The 19,789-nt window shown below is 44.9% G+C and overlaps 1 protein-coding gene across 1 annotated transcript in view; it reads right to left on the bottom strand.

The window, feature by feature from the left end:
• The window catches only part of TMC2 (transmembrane channel like 2), a 67,992-nt gene that overhangs the window by 6,736 nt on the left and 41,467 nt on the right, over nucleotides 1-19,789 (bottom strand). Inside the window, exons 11-17 of the mRNA XM_042931430.1 lie at nucleotides 18,815-19,003; nucleotides 15,984-16,163; nucleotides 14,310-14,459; nucleotides 12,190-12,318; nucleotides 8,154-8,221; nucleotides 7,070-7,309; nucleotides 540-665 (exon numbers count right to left, since the gene is read on the bottom strand). Of these exons, the coding sequence (XP_042787364.1) occupies nucleotides 540-665; nucleotides 7,070-7,309; nucleotides 8,154-8,221; nucleotides 12,190-12,318; nucleotides 14,310-14,459; nucleotides 15,984-16,163; nucleotides 18,815-19,003 (1,082 nt within the window). The remainder of the gene's footprint in view (nucleotides 1-539; nucleotides 666-7,069; nucleotides 7,310-8,153; nucleotides 8,222-12,189; nucleotides 12,319-14,309; nucleotides 14,460-15,983; nucleotides 16,164-18,814; nucleotides 19,004-19,789) is intronic.

Below are 19,789 nucleotides of genomic sequence, written 5' to 3'. Positions count from 1 at the left end.
CTCAGAGACTCAGAGCCCAGAAATCTTTGATATTTCTAGCGAACGTTTAGGAGGGTGCTGCAAAATACTGGCTTGCCCATCTGTATTCCTTGGACCCCGTCTTTCAGCGTGCTCCCCGAAAGACTTATAACTGCCAGTTCCTTCACCTCTGTGCCTGGAGTTTCCCTTCCATTCCCCTGTGGAATCCGTTCTACCCGCGAATGCACCTGACTTAAATGGCTGAGGAAACAACCCCTCTCCCCTTTGATCTCACCCAACCAGTGACCGATGGGTGCTGGTCTACGAAAGCCCCATCCCTCACCCTTGAGCAGGATGACTCAGACACACTGTTTCTCAGAGCCCCCCCCCCAACCCCCATCCACATCCACATTAAAATCATCCCAGTGATAATGACCTTCCTCCCTCACCAATTAACTATTTGCGTTCGAGTCTTCGTCTTGGGCTCTGCCTCTGGGAAGTGTAGATTAAGTAAGAGGGCAGGAAAGGAGGACCCGCCAGGGGAGTCTCAAGGGCAAGGGGAGGGGCCCTGGCTGACTTACAACATCAGCAGGATAGCTGGGATGATCAGGCCAGGGTTGGCGAGGAAAGCAAAGATCTTGCCCAGGAAGGTTGGAAAATCATTTTCAATCGTCTCTTGGATGACGTCATACATTCTGTTTTTCCCACTGTAGAGAGAACACATTACGGCACGTCAGAAAGCTCGCCTGACACACAACTGTGCCCCTGCCCCTGTGGGTCCAAAGCTGCCACTCACCCCTGCTTCCCTGGAAAACCCAGAGCTCTGCTCCAAATGGGCTGCAGGTGAAAAATGCCCCACGAGGAGCTGCCATTTGGCTATGGTTTAGAGCTGGGGCAGAGCCCCGGTTCACCAGCTTCATGCTGGCCCCTTGGTCCCTCAAAACTTCTCAGACCACATGGGTCTCCTGTGTCTGATACCTTCCTCCACAAGATGAAACGGGTTTTCTACGACACTCTCGTGGGAGAAAACTGCCTGCGAGATGTAGCCGTAAGCCCAACATGGAGCTCCCTCTGGACCCCCTGGCTTGGAAACAGTTTTCCAGAGGCTTACGTGATAGACAACCTCATGGTGACTCTCAAAAACACCTACAATCAGTCTTCAGATTATAGTTTCAGGAGAATGGACCACCTGGGACGGGCTCCTGGACAGGTCACAGTGGTAATTTCGATTTTCTTCAAATGCCTAAGAACCTCTACGTAGACTGACTTCCGCAAGCACCTGCCCAGAAATCATGGTCCACTGCTAGCTTTGGCTGGTCGTTTCAGTGCCAAGACAATGGACTTTAGGGCTTGAAATTCCTGCTTCAAGTCCTTGCTCCTTCATTTATTAGCTGTGGGACACCGTGGATAATTTACTTATTCTCTTTCTTCCTGTGTCTACCTGTTCCCTCGCTCTCCCCATTAGAGCAGTATTGTCCAGTGTAGCTATTGAAAAGAAACTAAACATTAAGTAAAATTAAGTAAAACTAAAAATTCAGGGTTTTAGTCACTCATTTCAAGTGCTCGGTAGTCATGTGACTTGTAGCTACTGTATTTGAAGAGGAGATATGAAATGTTTTCCCTCGCATAGAAAATTTTATTGGACAGTGCTGCGGAGGTTTGATATCTTTGGCCAAGGTACTGAAAATTTCTCTTCCCTAGTCGCCTCTTCTGCATAATATAGTATAATAATAATATAGTATAATATGGGATTATAAGTATAATAATAGTATTTGCCCCCGAGGGTAGTTTAGAGGACATAGATATGAATTTATATACAACATTGTGTATGGGACCGTCAGACTGTAAGTGCCCTCCAAAATGTTATAGCCAGAAGCTTCATTTTTCTCTTCTGGGAAGTATTGATCAAGGATTGGCAAATAATGGTCTATGGGCCAGATTTGGCTTGTTATTTTCATATGGCCCGAAAATGAAGAATGGTTTTTATGTACTTAAACGGTTGGGGGGGAAAAAAAAAGAAGAATATTTTGTGATCCATAGAAACTGAAGTAGGAAATTCACATTTCGGTGTCAGTAGGGAAAATGTTATTGGAACACAGCCACGCTCATTTCTTTATATATATAAAGTCTAGGGTTGTTTTTGTGCTACGATGGCAGACGATGAATAGTTGGGTCAGAGACCATTTGTCGCCATCTCAATGCTTAGTGCTGTCGCACAGCAAACTATGAATTGCCCTGATGCAGTTATAACGACAGCATTTCAAGGGCCATGCGTATGACCATAGTATGACAGGTAATTAATTTTTTATTATTATCAGCACCTACCCGTCATGTAAACACAAGAAAAGCAAATCTCACGTGTTCTGATTTTAAGTCACAGTCAAGTATGGGTTATTTTGTCCTTGAATCGTGATGTATTAGATGATGTGTTAGTTTCCAGGATGCGCTACAACAGATTCCCACACGGGTGACTTCAAATAATACAAATTTGTTCTCTTATCGCTCTGGAGGCCAGAAGTCTGACGTGTTTCACTGGGTTGAAGCCAAGGCGTTGGGCATGGCTGCGCTCCCTTCAGAGGGAGGTTCCAGGGGAGAATCTGTTTCCTTGCCTTTTTTCAGTATCTAGAGCTTTACTCCTTACATTCTTTGGCTCATGGCCTCTTCCTCTTTCTTCAAAGCTGGTGCCATAGAATCTTCAAATCTCTCTCTGCTTCCATGGTCGCATCACTTTCTGTTTTTTCTGTGGTCAAATCTCCCTCTGTCTCCTTCTAATAAGGACACTCGTGATTTAGGACTCACCTGGATAATCTAGGATAATCTCCCCATCTCAAGATCCTTAACTTAATCACACTGGCAAAGGCCCATTTGCTGAATAAGCTACCACCCGCAGGTTGCAGGGATTAGGACATAAATCTTTTGGGGAGCCGTTATTCAGCCCACCACTGCATCCTCTCTGGTCCCTGAAGATTCCCATTTGTCCCACCTGCAAAACACATTCTTGGGGCGCCTGGGTGGCGCAGTCGGTTAAGCGTCCGACTTCAGCCAGGTCACGATCTCGCGGTCCGTGAGTTCGAGCCCCGCGTCAGGCTCTGGGCTGATGGCTCGGAGCCTGGAGCCTGTTTCCGATTCTGTGTCTCCCTCTCTCTGCCCCTCCCCCATTCATGCTCTGTCTCTCTCTGTCCCAAAAATAAATAAAAAATGTTGAAAAAAAAAAATTAAAAAAAAAAAACAAAAAAAAAAACACATTATTTGCCTTCCCTTCCTCCCCCAAAGTTGCAGCCCATTATGGCATCAACCCAAAGTCCAAAATCTCATCTAAACATCATCAGCTCAAAAGCCCCAAATTTCATCATCTAAATCAGGTATAGATGCGACTCTGGATAGGATTCATCCTGGAGCAAAATTCTTCTCTATCTGTGGACCTGGGAAGCCAGAAAACAAGTTCTTTACTCCATGAATACACTGGTCAGTCGGCCATAAGATAACAGTTAAAGCTGGCTTATATAACATTCTTAAAATTTTTTTAAATTTATTTTTGAGGGAGAGAGAGAGAGACAGAGCTTGAGCAGGGGAGGAGCAGAGAGGGAGGGGGACACAGAATCCGAAGCAGGCTCCAGGCTCTGAGCTGTTAGCACAGAGTCCGATGCGGGGCTTGAACTCATGAACTGTGAGATCATGACCTGAGCCGAGGCCAGATGCTCAACTGACTGAGCCACCCCGGAGCCCTGGCTTATATAACATTCTTAAGTACCTGGTGGGTCTTCCATGTAGGTTGTGGGAATTCAGTCCCTTAGACCAGAGGGTGGTACCCAGATCTTTCCTGGAGAATTCTATCTCTACTTTTGGCTTCCGCTAGGGTGGTTGAGAGATCCCAGTCACAAGCTTAAAAAAAATTCTCTGCATGAATGAATATTCAGGTTTTTTGATTCTTCAGAAGCACTAGCAAAAAGTTGCCCAGGCTGCCCCTTCATTTTCTCTTTCGAGTGTGCTTTCCTGACCATGAATTCGTTTTTAGGGTCTTTTTCAATCTGGATAAGGTTTTCCCAAATCATCAAGTTCTGGTTCCTTTTCTCTAGTCAGCTCTTTTCTCAATTTATCTCTTTCCTCTCACGTTTCAGTTTAAAGCAAGAAGAAACCAGGCTGCACCTTCAACACTTTGCTTAGAAGTCTCCTTAGCCAAACATGCAAGTTCATGATTTATAAATTCAGATTTCCATACACTTGTTGGACATAATTCAGCTAAGCTTTCTGTTCTCTATATAGCAAGGACCCCCCCCCCCCACCCCCCGCCTTCCTCCGCTTTCCAAAATTATGTTCGTCACTGACCAGTGGTGCAGTAATTAAATTGCGTTTGATTGCAGGAGCTGAAGAAATGCATCTGGAGAAAAGAAACTTACTTATGACTTTTAGAGTTTCCGGCAAAAGCAGCTGCTGGAAGAGTTGAGGACACTGAGAGCAACGTTGTATTCAAAGGACGGCAAATGAGTTTGAGCGCTTTTCTTTGGCTCTTGACAGGTCCATAGATGTTACTGATGCTATTCAGTTGTTCATTTGAGGAATTAATGCCAAGTTTGAAGTGACTGAAGGACTGATTTCTGTGAATATACTGTGTGGAACAAATTTGGTTGAAAATTTCTCAAAGAAGTTAAGTAAACCCTAATTTGGTACAACTAGTCCCGAATTCCATCCCGAATTCCATTGAATGGAATGGAATTCAGTGTGGGTGAAATGAAATGGATCTGCTAAGACGTGCTGTAGCTGATAACAGTCGAAGTATGTGTAGAGTAGAAGACGGCTTAGCTGGACAAATTGACAAAGCTTGTGAAATTTTGGATGTGTGCAGACTACGGTTATTCATTCTCTTATTCAGCTGTAGGTAATTTGCAGAAAATAGATGAATCTGTCATGCGCAATCGCCATCAGTAGTGTCGATGGTGAACTTCTTTCGCTCTCATGACTTAGTCCTTTTCCAACACGTACGTTTTTGTCAGAGACAGAAGCCCGGGGGCGCCTGGCTCGCTCAGTGGGAGGAGCGTGTGACTCTTGAGCTCAGGGTTGTGAGTTTGAGCCCCACGTGGAGTGTAGAGATTAGTTAAATACACAAAACTTTAAAAAAAGGAAAGAGATGGAAGCCAACTATTCTGACTTGCCCTACTGCACAGCAGTTCGATGGCTTAGCAGCAGGAAAGCTTACTGGCAATTGTTTTCCTATGGGAGGAGATGTGTCATCACGTCTGGTACAGTGATGGATCCGGGCGGCAAAGGTGGCCATCTGAGCAGTGAAATTGACGTTTGATGACGGGGAACAGTAACTTTGAGCCTCTCTTATGTGAACTATTATCACCCGCTCTCATAAAAGAACTCCATTCTTTTCACTGGTAGACCTATATTACAAAAAATTACTCTCTCTTGTCGTCCTATCTTGAATTTCGTCAACAAAAACTTTGTGGCCATCTCTTTCTCTTGTTATATCAGTACTTACGTGATATGCTTGATTTTTCCTCTTGATTCCTAAAGCCTAAAATATTTGCTCTCAGGCTCTTTACAGAAAAAGTTAGCTAAGCCCTTGTGTAGATAATACCTTCCACCTCATAGCATTGTTATGAGTCCCAGCTCCTCCCCAGTTTGGCCAGGGCTCAGGCTTGGCTTACTATGGATTAGCACACTCCTTTAAGTACTTGGCAAATAATACACTAAATCTTCAGAACAACCCTCTGGGGTAGGCGCTACCGTTGTTTCCATCTTAGAGGCAATTAGCTTGTGGTGTTGGGAGCTAAGTAACTTCTCAAGATGACCCAGCTGGCAAATGACAGAGCTGACTTGAGAGTCTATGCTCTAAGTCAGGGGGTTGGTGATTTTTTTTTTTTTTTTTCTGGAAAGAGCTAGATAATAACAATTTCAGGCTTGTTGAACCGGATGGTCTCTGTTGGAATGACTCAATTCTGCTGTTACATTGAGAAAGCAACCGTAGATTAGAAGTAAGCAAGTGGGTGTGGCTGTGCTCCAATGACACTTTATTTGCAAAAACTTTATGTTATGCAATACTGCCCATCTCGTTCATTTATGTTGCCTGCCGGGATCTGGTTGGAACCCTAAGTCCCTCCCTGTACAAGTGAATTTTTGTGACATGAACGGTCTAGCTTGAGCGGTGACCATAAACCAGACGTGCTCTTCTAGATGCCGCGTATGAAGCAGCGAGAGAGGAAGCAAACATCACACCCTCATGGAGCTTCCTTCCTGGCCTCACCTTACTCCTGGCCCTGGATGGTTGTTACATGAAGAAAGAGTCTGTGGTCAATAAGGCTGGAGACACTGGTGTGCATTCGTGATCTTATCGCACGATTCTTCCAATCCTTTAATAAAGAGTGTGCCTCCAGCATTTCTAAGTGAGAAGGTGGCGGGTGAAAGGGGTAGCATGTTCCAAACTGCTTGAACCACAGAACTCCTTCTTACGAAGTAGAGAGATGGCTTTCTTTCCAAGGGGCCTCACCCTTGGAAAGATAGCAACAGATACATATGGCTTCTCAATGTACCTCCTTACGCAATTATTTATTTCTTTACGCAACGCCCAGCCCCCTAAACTAGCCCGGCTTATCCCCTGAGCCCACAGCACTGACAAATGCTCTGCAGAGCGTGGGGACCCAGGCCAGGATCTCAGTGGCTCCTTCACGCTTGAAAGGCGCTTGTAAATATATGGTTATTTCGTCTTCAGAATATCTCCCGTTACTCATGCTACAGTAAGGTAATCCAGGGCGGTAGATTATCCAGATGTTAAAAGGTCAGAGCTGTGCTGTCCAATATGGTAGCCTTCGGCCATGTTTTTCGTTCTTTCAGTGAAAATGAATTGTAATGAAGTATAGAAATTTAGTGTCTCGGTCCTCATTTCAGGTGCTCAGTAGCCACGTGTGGCTGGTGCTACCATATTGGATCGCGCAGACATAGAACCCTTCCGGCCCTGCGACAATCTCTACTGAACAGCCCTGATGATTTGCCCAAGGCTCCATGGCCCTTCGCAGCCCGATGTGACGCTAGACCTGGCCTTCTGAGCCAGCACTCTCCGAGCGGGCTGCCTTGGGAGAGGAGCTGCTCCCGGGCGACTAAGCCTGTGCACCTGAACGGCCCGCAATCAAAGGAGGGCGGGAGGGACATGATGGCGTAGGCCACGGGCAGGAGGCTGAGGAAGAGCACCAGCAGCAGGAGGCCCATGTAGAAGTTGTTGGATCGGGAGGCTTTGAACACGCGCTCGTGGGGGACATTGCTGCTCATCACCGCCCAGCACTGGAAGTACATGGAGGTCAGCAGGCGGAGCACGTTGACGCCTACCAGTCCCGGGGCATAGAAGGAGCCCATCCTGGAAGGACAGACATCACACACCTGGTTGGCCCAACAGCAGCAGAGGCCAGGGAAGGAAGACAGGAGGAAACGGGACCGAGCGGTTGGGAGCACGAAGCCTAGCCGCTTTCCCTGCAGGTCCTGAGGGCTGGGGTCTCCCACGTAAGCAGGACATTTCTCACCAAGCCTTGGCCACCGGTTCCTCAGGGGAAGGAGACGCTCTGAGCACCCCCGGCTTGGGCTCTGGCCAGGATTTAACCACTGTCTCACCACAAGGCACCTAGCAAATTTTTTGGCCTCCTGTCCATTTCTCCGTGGCCCCCCTAAAACAGCATTGCTGCCCAGAAAAGTATCTGGAGTCCTTAAATTGAGAGCATTGGACACTGGCTTGCGGCGAGCCCTCGGAAGTCTTGAAAGTCTTTGGCTGAAGTTACGCAGCCTTTTCTTCCAACTCGTGTCTCAGAGGAGGGAGCCCCTTGGCTCCTTTACTCTTCCTCTCCTTCCTATTTTCTCCCTCCTTCCCTCTTTCTTTCCTTTCCCCTCTGTTTCTCCTCCCTCTCTCCCTTTTTTTCTCCTCCTTCTTCCCCTCTCTACTTCTTCCTTTTTTCCTTCCTCCTTCTCATTCCCCTCTCTTTCTTCCTACTCTCCTCCCCTCCCCACTCTATGGTAGCACATGGGTTGGCCAGACACTGCCCTGGTTCTCATCCCATCCTGCCCTCTATTTGTCATCTCAAAAGAGGCAGTTCAGAGAGGTCTGAAGATTTGTCCAGCCTCTCCCCAGCTAGCTGGGGGGCAAAGCCTGGGATGCCACTTTTCTGACTCCCCCGATGAGGTGGTCCCCAGATAGAAAATGCAGAGCTCACCAGATCATTCCTTGATTGAAGATCAAACCGAGTACATTTCCACTGATATCGAACTCAGCGTAAGAGGGCTGCAGGGGGAGGCAGACAGAGAGAAAGGAATCCATTAGGTATCAGCCAGCCTCTATTACCAGCCAACTGGCCAATCCAAGGCCACTCTATCCCAAAGGGCCTGCTCCGGTGACTGGAGAAACTTGGGTTTCACGGCTCTATTTCTTTAACACGTTTTCCACGTTTCAAGAGAAGATCTGAAGTTGTCAAAGTTGAAATTTTTTCCAATGACTTTTTCGACGAAAAAAGTGAGAATTTTTACCTTTTAGGGATTGCAGGCCAACAGTGTGTTCTTGGGAGGGCACTAGCCCCTAGGAGAACATTTTACCAATGCTCTAATCAGAGATGGACCTTGAAATTATAGCCGAGGCATACATTGAATAAATAACCAAATGCGAGTAATCAGATGAGGAGTCAAATAAAACCATAGTTTTGAAAGCAAACAGGCAGGGGCACCTGCGTGGCTCAGTCGGTTAGGTGACCGGCTTCTGCTTAGGTCATGATCTCACACTTGTGAGTTCGAGCCCTGTGTCGGGCTGACAGCTCAGAGCCTGGAGCCTGCTTCAGATTCTGAGTCTCCCTCTCTCTCTGCCCCTCCCCCACTCGCACTCTGTGTCTCTCTCTCTCTCTCTCAAACATAAATAAACATAATAAACATTTTCTTAAAGCAAACAAGCAAACAAAATAACTAAACCACCCTTTCAATTCTCTTTTCTCCTTTTCACCTTCCTCTAGTCTCAGAGCAGTTCACGGAAAGGAAAGAGCTCAGCCAGATTCCTATTTTCAGCCTGAATCTGATTTTCAGAGTTTCGGAGATCTGTCAGCTATGTGAAAGAACGCAAAGTGTGTGAGCACTAGGGAGTTGGGCCTCCTTATGCAGCATGCTTAAACTGACTTCCCCATTTGTCCTTCGGGAATGGAGGTCAAAGGTGACGGGGGGGGGGGGGAGGAGGAGGAAGAAGTCAAGAGAGAGAGAAAGGAAGGTCAGGCATGGATCAAGGGAGGAAACATACGTATTCCAGATACGGGAGGGTTAAATCTTAGAAATTTGAAATTTAACATTTAAAAATATTTTTAAAAACTTCTCATCGACAGGAAACCATCAAAACCTTAGAGGAGAAAGCAGGAAAAGACCTCTCTGACCTCAGCTGTAGCAATCTCTTACTCGACACATCCCCAAAGGCAAGGGAATTAAAAGCAAAAATGAACTACTGGGACCTTATGAAGATAAAAAGCTTCTGCACAGCAAAGGAAACAACCAACAAAACTAAAAGGCAACCAACGGAATGGGAAAAGATATTTGCAAATGACATATCGGACAAAGGGCTAGTATCCAAAATCTATAAAGAGCTCACCAAACTCCACACCCGAAAAACAAATAACCCAGTGAAGAAATGGGCAGAAAACTTGAATAGACACTTCTCTAAAGAAGACATCCGGATGGCCAACAGGCACATGAAAAGATGTTCAACGTCGTTCCTTATCAGGGAAATACAAATCAAAACCACACTCAGATATCACTTCACGCCAGTCAGAGTGGCCAAAATGAACAAATCAGGAGACTATAGATGCTGGCGAGGATGTGGAGAAACGGGAACCCTCTTGCACTGTTGGTGGGAATGCAAACTGGTACAGCCACTCTGGAAAACAGTGTGGAGGTTCCTCAAAAAATTAAAAATAGACCTACCCTATGACCCAGCAATAGCACTGCTAGGAATTTACCCAAGGGATGCAGGAGTACTGATGCATAGGGGCACTTGTACCCCAATGTTTATAGCAGCACTCTCAACAATAGCCAAATTATGGAAAGAGCCTAAATGTCCATCAACTGATGAATGGATAAAGAAATTGTGGTTTATATACACAATGGAATACTACGTGGCAATGAGAAAGAATGAAATATGGCCTTTTGTAGCAACGTGGATGGAACTGGAGAGTGTGATGCTAAGTGAAATAAGCCATACAGAGAAAGACAGATACCATATGGTTTCACTCTTATGTGGATCCTGAGAAACTTAACAGAAACCCATGGGGGAGGGGAAGGAAAAAAAAAAAAAAAAGAGGTTAGAGTGGGAGAGAGCCAAAGCATAAGAGACTGTTAAAAACTGAGAACAAACTGAGGGTTGATGGGGGGTGGGAGGGAGGGGGGGTGGGTGATGGGTATTGAGGAGGGCACATTTTGGGATGAGCACTGGGTGTTGTATGGAAACCAATTTGACAATAAATTTCATATATTAAAAAAAAAAACAAAAAAACCCAAAAAACTTCTCATCTGCTGGGTTTTGTGTCCTGGTTAGAAAATTTTTCCTCACCCCAGGGCGCCTGGGTGGCTCAGTCAGTTGAGCATCCAACTGTTGATTTTGGCTCAGGTCATGATCTCATGGTTCATGAGATTGAGCCCCATGTCAGGCTCTGCAATGACAGAGCACAGCCTGCTTGGAATTCTCTCTTTGCCCCTCCCCCCCTCATAAACAAAATAAATAAAAATGAATATTAAAAATTTTTTCCTTGGGGCGCCTGGGTGGCTCAGTCCGTTAAGCGGCCGACTTCAGCTCAGGTCATGATCTTGCGTTTCACGAGTTTGAGACCCGGATCGGGCTCTGTGCTGACAGCTCGGAGCCTGGAGCCTGTTTCAGATTCTGTGTCTCTTTCTCTCTGACCCTCCCCCATTCATGCTCTGTCTCTTTCTGTCTCAAAAATAAATAAACGTTAAAAAAAATTAAAAGAAATAAATAAAGATTGAAAAAAATTTAAAAAAAAATTTTTTTTAACGTTTTTATTTATTTTTGAGACAGGGAGAGACAGAGCATGAACGGGGGAGGGTCAGAGAGAGGGAGACACAGAATCTGAAACAGGCTCCAGGCTCTGAGCTGTCAGCACAGAGCCCGACGCGGGGCTCGAACTCACGGACTGCGAGATCGTGACCTGAGCCGAAGTCGGCCGCTTAACCGACTGAGCCACCCAGGCGCCCCGAAAAATTTTTTAAACAAAAAAATAAAGATGGCATTCTCTTTGAGCACAAAGTTCATTACTCTTGTTCTCAGATAAAATTATGAAGTTTTCCTTGCTATGAGGAGGAGTTGAAGAGGCTTGTGTAACATTGTGGTTGGTGACTAAAAGAAAAAAAAATATGACACAAACCTGTACTGGAGCCCTTACCTAGGCCAGGCTAATTCTATTGCAGGCCAGGATGAAAACGACTCAGGTAAACAAGATATGGGGCTCAGTTCAGGGAAAGTGCCCCCCACCCCAACACCAGTGACTACAGGGTCAGTGAGTGATATGTTGTGAGAGAGCCACACACAGGATGGATGAGGCCAGAGATTCTGCCATATCACAGAAGGCCACCCAGAGGGGAAATGACCCACATTTAGAACGAGCAGTTTCCTAGGTAGGTGGCGAAGAGGAGTATTCCAGGTGGAGGGAATGAGTCCAAAGAGGTGTCTCAAAGCATAATCCAGAAGACTGCACCAATGGCGACTGTGTTCTTTGGGTGTTCCAAGACTTTCTGAAACAGTCATGTCCACATCTGCCCTCTCCCACCCCGAGATTTCACAGAGTCTCAAAAATTACGAGCTACCTTGTCCCCTCATCCACTTCCATTACCGTTCCCATCGCTTGCTCAGTGCGGACTTCAAAGGCTGGTGTTCTTTGCCTTCTCAAATGAGAGGCGATGCCACTGTGGCATTTCTTTACTACCGTCTGCTCAGCACTGAAGCATGGGCTCCACTTTTCCCCAGACCAAATGCCCCCATTTCCCGGATAGGAAGGTCGCATTGTTAATTACACGGGGGCGTGGGGGAAGTGGAGTTTCCTCTGAGAAGGCAAATATGACACTTAAAGGACATACACGTGGGATACTTCAATACTTCACAGAGCAGAGATTGGCATCAATTATCTAAATAAATGCCTCGGAATGCGTCTGGCTATATCAGACAGGATGGCTGAGATGCCTTCCTGCGGAAATGTCCCTGAAACGGTGACCTACAAACCCAGCCTCCAGGTCCCAGCACCAGCAGTAGTTCATGAACCGGACGAAGCAAGCTCGCAGGAAGTCCCCCAGCAGGATGGTGATGTAGGTTACCAGCATGTCAGACACCGTCAGCCTCATGAATTCCTGCAAGGGGGAACACAGGAAAAGGGCATGGTTAAGGTCAAACCTTGCCGATCCCTTCCAATGGACTGCAGCCACGCAAAGTCTTCCTCACCCACCTGAATCTTCTCTGCGACCTTCTGGTTCTTGGTGACAGAGAGGTAGTGCAGAAAAAGGCCCCTCGGCTTTGGAAAATGTTTATTTTTAGGTCCTGGCTCTACAAGTCACCAATTGCATTGCTTTGGAATAATCTCGGAGCCTCTCGAAGCTGATAATGATATCAGCCTTGCAGGGTTATTGGAAGCTTAGTGATTATGCATGAGAATTGCCCGGCACATTGGCAAAGCCCAGTATATGGTAGTTATCAGCACTGTTGCACAGAGAGAGGATCTGAAGTCTTCCTCCTTGCTTCCCCCACCTCCTCGGACGTGCAGCTGCCCCCAGCTAAGACTGAATCTGACCACTTGCCCTCAGGACAACAGCCAGCATTCTTCATCTCCTGCTAATTGGATGTTTTGCTTGTTATATGGAGATAATAATGCAGATTTTACACGAGGCACATAATGGAAGAGCCAAAAGCAAAGCTTTTCTCTGCTTTATGGGGTGAATATAATTTATTAATTTAAAAAAGTGGAAAAGATCCACCAGGCATTATCACAATTTTTAAGACGTCTTGGAGTTCCTATGGGGCACAGGGTCTGCTTTATTCATTGTTTGCATCCTCCAAGGTGATTAATAAATGCTGGATGAACGGCTGATGAGTTTTCAGTAATATTCCTCAATAATAATTCAAGTTAATGCTCCTAAGTAAAAGACAAATCAACGTGTATCAGGCTCCACGTCTGGGCAAGGTGATGCTCTGGGGCCTGGGGTGGAGGTGGTGGAGGGTACAGGTGAGCAGTACGTAACAGCTCACACTCGTCATTGCTACAGGTTCAGAAAGAGACAAGCTTTAATCAGTGTTTGGAACGGTGATGGGCATCCAGGCAGGAAATGAGACATTCTATCACAGAATACTCCAAAGGAACCATGTAGGTAATAAACTCTCTTCGGCCTTCTAAGGAGGGTGGGTTTTATTGACTTGAAGACGCTTTCTCTGTTACACACGTGAGGGCTTTAGAAATGCATGAGCTAGGGAAGCTGGGTTGCTTTGTACAATAACGAAGAGGAGGATTTAAAGAGTATGGGGGAATCTGGACTGGAGGAGACAAGAAATGGTGAGTCTGAGCCCTCCACGGAGGGAAGGCCCCGGGGGGCAGGAGGGAGAAAAGGCCCCCCAGGGCCACATGGGAAGGACACCGTGCAGCAGGAAAACATCTGCTCGTGAATTGACAGGCAGTGTTTGATGGACTGAGTGATGTAATCCCCTCCTTCATTGTACTTCGCCATCCTCAGTTAAAAACGCTGTTGTCTGATGCGGGTGGATGTGAGTGGGTTCTTCAGGGAGCCCACGAAGAAGTGATAAACTCTGCCTCTCAGTGGGGTGGCGTACGAATAGAAATCCTGCGCAAAAATTGAGGAAAAGAGGGCCGCTGATCCCTGTGTTGCCAGCAAATACTTTAAGTGTCTGCCCAGGAAGGCAAAAGACATTAGCCTTTGAAGTCCACACTGTGCGACCCACAGGAACAGTGGTGACAGTGGTTAGGAGAAAGGGTAGTTATTAATTGTTGAGACTAATCCATAACCATTAATTCTCTTTACAAAAATGCACAGAGGCATATACACACACGAATCCTGCATTAAATTTTTAGGAGTATTGGTTCATTATTTCCGGGTACAGGCTTTCAGTGAAATCTGCAGTAAACTCTAAATGAATACAAGTGGCATTAGACTGCTGAACAGAGCATTCAGAGAAATATGTGGGATGCTGAAAAAAAAGGGAGAAGAGAAAAGGTGAAACTTTCCGAAGAAATACTGGCTTGACATTTTGGTGGCTTAAAAATAGAAACATCAAGGAAGAAATAACAAAGAACTGAGAACAGGGATCACTTTTTCAGGGAAGCATAATTACTCACAATGCCCACAGCTGTCTCCCAGCAAGAACCCCGGGGCACATCTGCAGGGTGCAGGGGTGGCCGGGGGACACTCTCATTCCAACCCGAGGAGTTGTAATAGTTAAACAGAGTCCAGTGAGTGAGGTTCTTTATTTTCTCTTCATTAGAAAGCTAAAACGGAAGATGGAGATGTGGATTGGAAGGAGCCAAGGATGGTCCAACTGTTTCCATGGGAACAACAATTAAAGCAGAATATGCCACTACCCTACCACCTAGCCTCTGTCCTACCCCACAACAGTCTTTATAAGAATACCTTCCCAGCCTTTCAGTCTGTACAGGAGAGGGGGGCATTTGGCTGAAGTCCTTGGGTCTTTTCTATGAAGTTATCTTTTCTAAGTTATTATCCATCCATCCACCCATCCATCCATTCATCCATCCAACCATCCATCCATCCATCCATCCATCCATCTATCCAGTCGTTCATTCTTCTTTTGAGAATACTTTGAGAGTCTATTCTGGGCATGCAAGGCAGGGTGACACAAGAGTGCACAAGAGAGACAGGCTTTCCTCAGAAAGTTCACAGTCTAGTAGGTGACAGAGACGAACAGTCAATTATAGAACAGAGGGATAAGAGCTATGGGAAATATCCTCTGGGGACCAAGGAAATCCACATCAGACCCTGGGGGCCACAGAGAATCTCCTGGAGGCAGTGACATCTGAGACAAAACCTTGGGGAGGATTAGTCAACTAGTCAAAGAAGGGGAGAAGGGTGGAGAGACAGGCAAGAGAAATTTTTGTCCTGGGGAAGAAATGTGAGGTTCAGGAGAATAGAGCAGTTCACTGGGGTAGGAGGAAAGCCAGAAATGAAGGTCGAGGGGTAGACAAAGGCCAGATACAATTACTTCCATGCTTAGAACCTTCCAATAGCTTTCTGATAACCTCAGGTAAAAATTCATGCAGCCCAATAATGAGGAGGAAAGGGTTGGGAAGAGGACCATCATCATCTGACCCTTCCCTTAGGTTCATTTTCCCCTTCTTCCCTCCGTTCCTTTCTTAGCCATCCTGCAGTTCCTTGTTTGCACCAGCTGTTCCCTCTGGTTTTTCCAGTGTCTTGTAAGACTCTCAGGTTGGGCAGGGGAAATCTGGAGTCCCTCCTATGCACTGCCATGCTGCCTGGGCTTGCCCCCATCAAAGCACATGTCACAGCACACTGTAATGAACGAGTCTGTCTCCCACCCTAGATGTGAATACCCTTGGAACAGCACCGTGTCTTGCTGTCTGCTGTACCTTCAGGGCCTGACATAGTGGGTGCTCCATAACCGTCAGGTGAGCAGTGATGAAAGGTTGGGTCAATCATACCATATCATCTCAATGGACACTTACTTGGCTAGTAAACATTTATGGCAGCTACGATACAACATAAGAGAGGCTGCAGATAAAATATTCAGGGGACCAAATGACATGTATATGATGTAAAAAAGACAACTAAGGAAAAAACTGTAAAGACCTGCAGTGCAATGTTAACAATGGTTGTCTTTGGGTCATAGGATTCTGGGGATATTTTTTTCTTCATTTTCATTTCCTCAACTTTCCAAAGTTTCTTCGCTTAATAGGAATTACTCATAAGGAAATTATTACAGTGGAAAAAGGAAATTTGGTGGGCACCAGGGATTAGGGGGAGTTTGTGGTCTTTACCTTGAGGTGAACATCATCCATCAGGGCCAGAAGAAATGTGTAGAGGTTCCCCAGGAAGAGTGCAAAGATGCGTCCGAGCTGCCACTTCAGTCCAATGCGTGGGTGGTAATTCTCCAGGGCAGCGATGGTTTCAAACAAAGGGGGACAAAACATACCAAGCAGGGACATCACAATTTCTACCTGAGAAAATCAGGAAAGCCTGGATTACTTGTGCCATTAATATCACTTGCTTGGCCACTGTCTCTGCACTCCCTAGGGCCATGAATCCCTGTCTCCTTCTTGCCCCCTCCTCTGCCTCTGGAGATGCCCTCTGGTCTCCACAACTTGCTGTATGGCCTTGGCTAAGGGACCAACACACCCTGAGCAGTCACTGTATGTCCCACACATCATACCTGCTCTGTGACTGGTTGCTCTCATGATGTTGCCATTAGTCTTGATAGAAATAACAAACTTTCTTTGAGAAATAAATGAATTAACATATGGAACAGTGTTTTGTGTTCTGTAAAAGTCATGAGCTGGGCAAGAGTCACTGTGGTAGCTCTTATCTCAGGAGCATGGAAGACAGGGAGCTCAAATCACAGGAGGGAACTAATAGCAGGGAGATGTGGTTAAGAGTATCGTATTTCAGGGTGCTGGGGTGGCTCAGTCGGTTAATGGTCTGACTCTTGCTTTCAGCTCAGGTCATGATCTCACGGTTCATGAGATTGAGCCCTATGTCAGGCTCTGTGCTGAGAGTGCAGAGCCTGCTTGGGATTCTCTCTCTCTCTCTCTCTCTCTGTCCCTTCTTCATCTCTTCTCTCTCTCTCTCTCTCTCTCTCTCTCAAAAATAAATAAACAACAAAAAATTTTAAAAATAGAGTATGCCATTTGGAGTCAGCTCTCTGGGATTGAGCCCCAGCTCTATCATTTTCTGGCTTTGTAATTTAGGAAAAGTTACATAATTTCTTCAGAGATAGGAGCTCAGGCTCGTTTCTTCACATATAAAGTGGGAAAGACAGTTCTTGTTGTGAGAGTCAGAATAGATGATGGATGTAAGTCTACTAGCCCAGAACCTGGTAAGCATTAAATTTTGGCTCCAATTTTGGGAGAATCCTACTCGTGTAACTGAACCTGACCACAGTAGAACATTCTTTCTGAAATTAAAACTGCTCATCTAGTGGAGAGTAAATCCTTAAACTGCTGACCAAGGTACAGGTGGGTCAACTCTTCTGGGCTGGTTCTGACTCCCTCACATTCTGTCACACTGACTGTTGGCTTGGTTTCTCATCATCTTCATACCTTCACACCGGCTCATGCAGTGCTTCCCACCTGGAAAGCCATCACTGCACCTCTTCCACCACTACCTTTCTTCACATGTTTCTTTAATGCACAGCCTAATTCCTGCCTTTGCCACAAACTCCCTCTGTCTCTCCAGCTCACATAGGCCTCTCCACCTGCCACACATCTGTAACCCAAAACATCTTATTTGATCACTATTCCAGCCTATTTCTGTTCGTACTTTGGTTTATTCTTGTCAAGTCTGCTTCCTAAAGAAACTGCAAAATCCACTTAAGGGCAGAATCCATCTCAAGCATCTTTTGTATCCCCCTCACAGCTTCGTGACCTGATGTTTTAGATAGGTTCATTGTAAATAGCATGTAGTTTTTAAAAAATTCAATCCAATTATCATTGCCTTTAAACTGTAGTTGTAATCCATTTACATTTATTGTAATCACTGATAGATTTAGATTTAAATCTGTCTGATTTTGTGCTTTACATTTGTCCTATAAGTTCCATATTTCTTTTTTTATCCTTTCTTGCTTTGTGGGAGGAAATAGATTCTTTTTATTTAATTTATGTAGCTCATGATTCTGTGGGTCAGTATTTTGTTCTCTGGGCTTAGGTAGGTGGTTCTTTTGCTGGCCTCACCTGGATTCATTCGTGTATCCGTGGTCAGCTGATGGTTGATGGTTTCATTCATATGTCTGGTCATTGGCTGGCTATAATGTAGAATGATGAGATAAATGGGTCCTGTATCTCTCATCATTCAATAGGCTAGTCTGGAACTATTCACATGGTGGAGGTCTCGGGGTTTCCAAGAGAGCAAGTTCTAATACACAAGCCCTTTTCAAGTCTGCTTATATCATGGGTGTTACTGTCTCATTGGCTAAAGGAGCTTACATGGCCAAGCCTAGTTGGATTCAAGGGATGGGGAAACAGATTCCACCTCTTCATGAGAGGAGTTAGAAAATCATATTGCAAACAAATATAGGAATACAATAAGGGGAAGAATTTGTAGCCATTTTTGCTAGCTACTAAGATGTTAAATTGCCAAAAGAGATTTACGGATTTAATATAATTACAATGAAACTTCAATGCATCTTATTGTGGATCTTGTTGGGAGGGAACTCAGTCTATCAGATATCAATACGTACTATAAAGCCATAGTTTATCAGTGTGTTTTTAGTGCAGGAACAGGTAAATAAACCAATGGAATAGATTAGAGATCCCAGAATCACACCCACACATTAACAGATACTTGATTTTTGATGTATGGCACTGTAGAGCTGTGAAGAAAGGATCACCTGTTTAATAATTGGTGCTAAGACAACTGACTATTCAGTTGACTGACATGCTAATTATAATGGAGCTTTATCAACCTACAAAAGCCTTATAAGAGGTGACTCTTGGTTCAAATGCTCATGCTACCTGACTAGAAAGGGATGTAATTTCACTCTTTAAAACATGTCCCATAATCCAGATTTTCAATTAATTCAGCAGAATGGCATAGGAATGAGTATAATTTCTGTGTTTGCCCTCAATATTCACTTCCACAGAGATGTCCTCTTTACCTCATTTCTTTCATACCAGCTGACATTCTGCATTTTGGAGAATTCCTGCGATCGCTTCACCACAAAATAAATGAGGTATCCACTTCCACACAAACAGCAGATGATGAGAAAGTTGGCCAGGACCCGGAGAAATCTTGTCAGATGGATATTTTCTTCTTTGTTACTCTCTTGTTCATCCACTATCGATTCCTTAATGTGTGGAAATGAGATGTGAATAATTACAGGCCAGGAACCAACAGGAACCATTGTTGTTGGGTTCCTGAGATGACTATTTACTATATTTTCATAAATGAAATAATACAAAGGAGGTGGTGCAGAGCACTGTTGCCCTATGGAGAATCATTTTCTTTAAGACGATATAGCTTATTGTTATTGCTATTTTGGAACATGTGATAACAAAAGCTTAGATTTATTGAATGCTTACTATATGCCAGACGTGGTACTAAACCCTTGCTTTGCATTATCTCTCCTAATCCCCAAAACAAACCAATGGAGTAGTTTCTATTATTACCCATATCTCAGATACTAAGGCCTGGAAAGATTTCAGCAACTGTCTGACTGGGATTGTTTTAAAACTATAGATTAAATAGATTAAAATGAAATGTTAAGAATATTGAGTCTTCTAATCCAGGGGCCAGCAAACATTTTCTAGTAAGAGCCATATAGTATATAGCTTGGGCTCTGCAAATCAAAGGGTCTCTCTCACAACTCCATGAAAGCAACCTTTGACAATATGGCAATAAATAGACATGGCTTTGTTTTAATAAAATCTTATTTAAAAAAATAAGCAGGAGGCTGGATTTTCCCCTGGGCCAGAGTTTGCTGATCCCTGTTCTAATCTATGAACATGGTATATCTCTCTATTTATTTAGGGTTTCTTAATTTTTTTCAGAAATGTCATATTTTTTGGTGTAGCCATCTTGTATATTTGTTGTCGTTAACTCTGTTCCTAAGAATTTTATGTAATTCATGTAA

This window comes from Panthera leo, chromosome A3 (genome assembly GCF_018350215.1).
Source record: "Panthera leo isolate Ple1 chromosome A3, P.leo_Ple1_pat1.1, whole genome shotgun sequence".
Classification (NCBI taxonomy): Eukaryota; Metazoa; Chordata; class Mammalia; order Carnivora; family Felidae; genus Panthera; species Panthera leo.
This window is presented reverse-complemented; position numbering and strand designations above follow the sequence as displayed.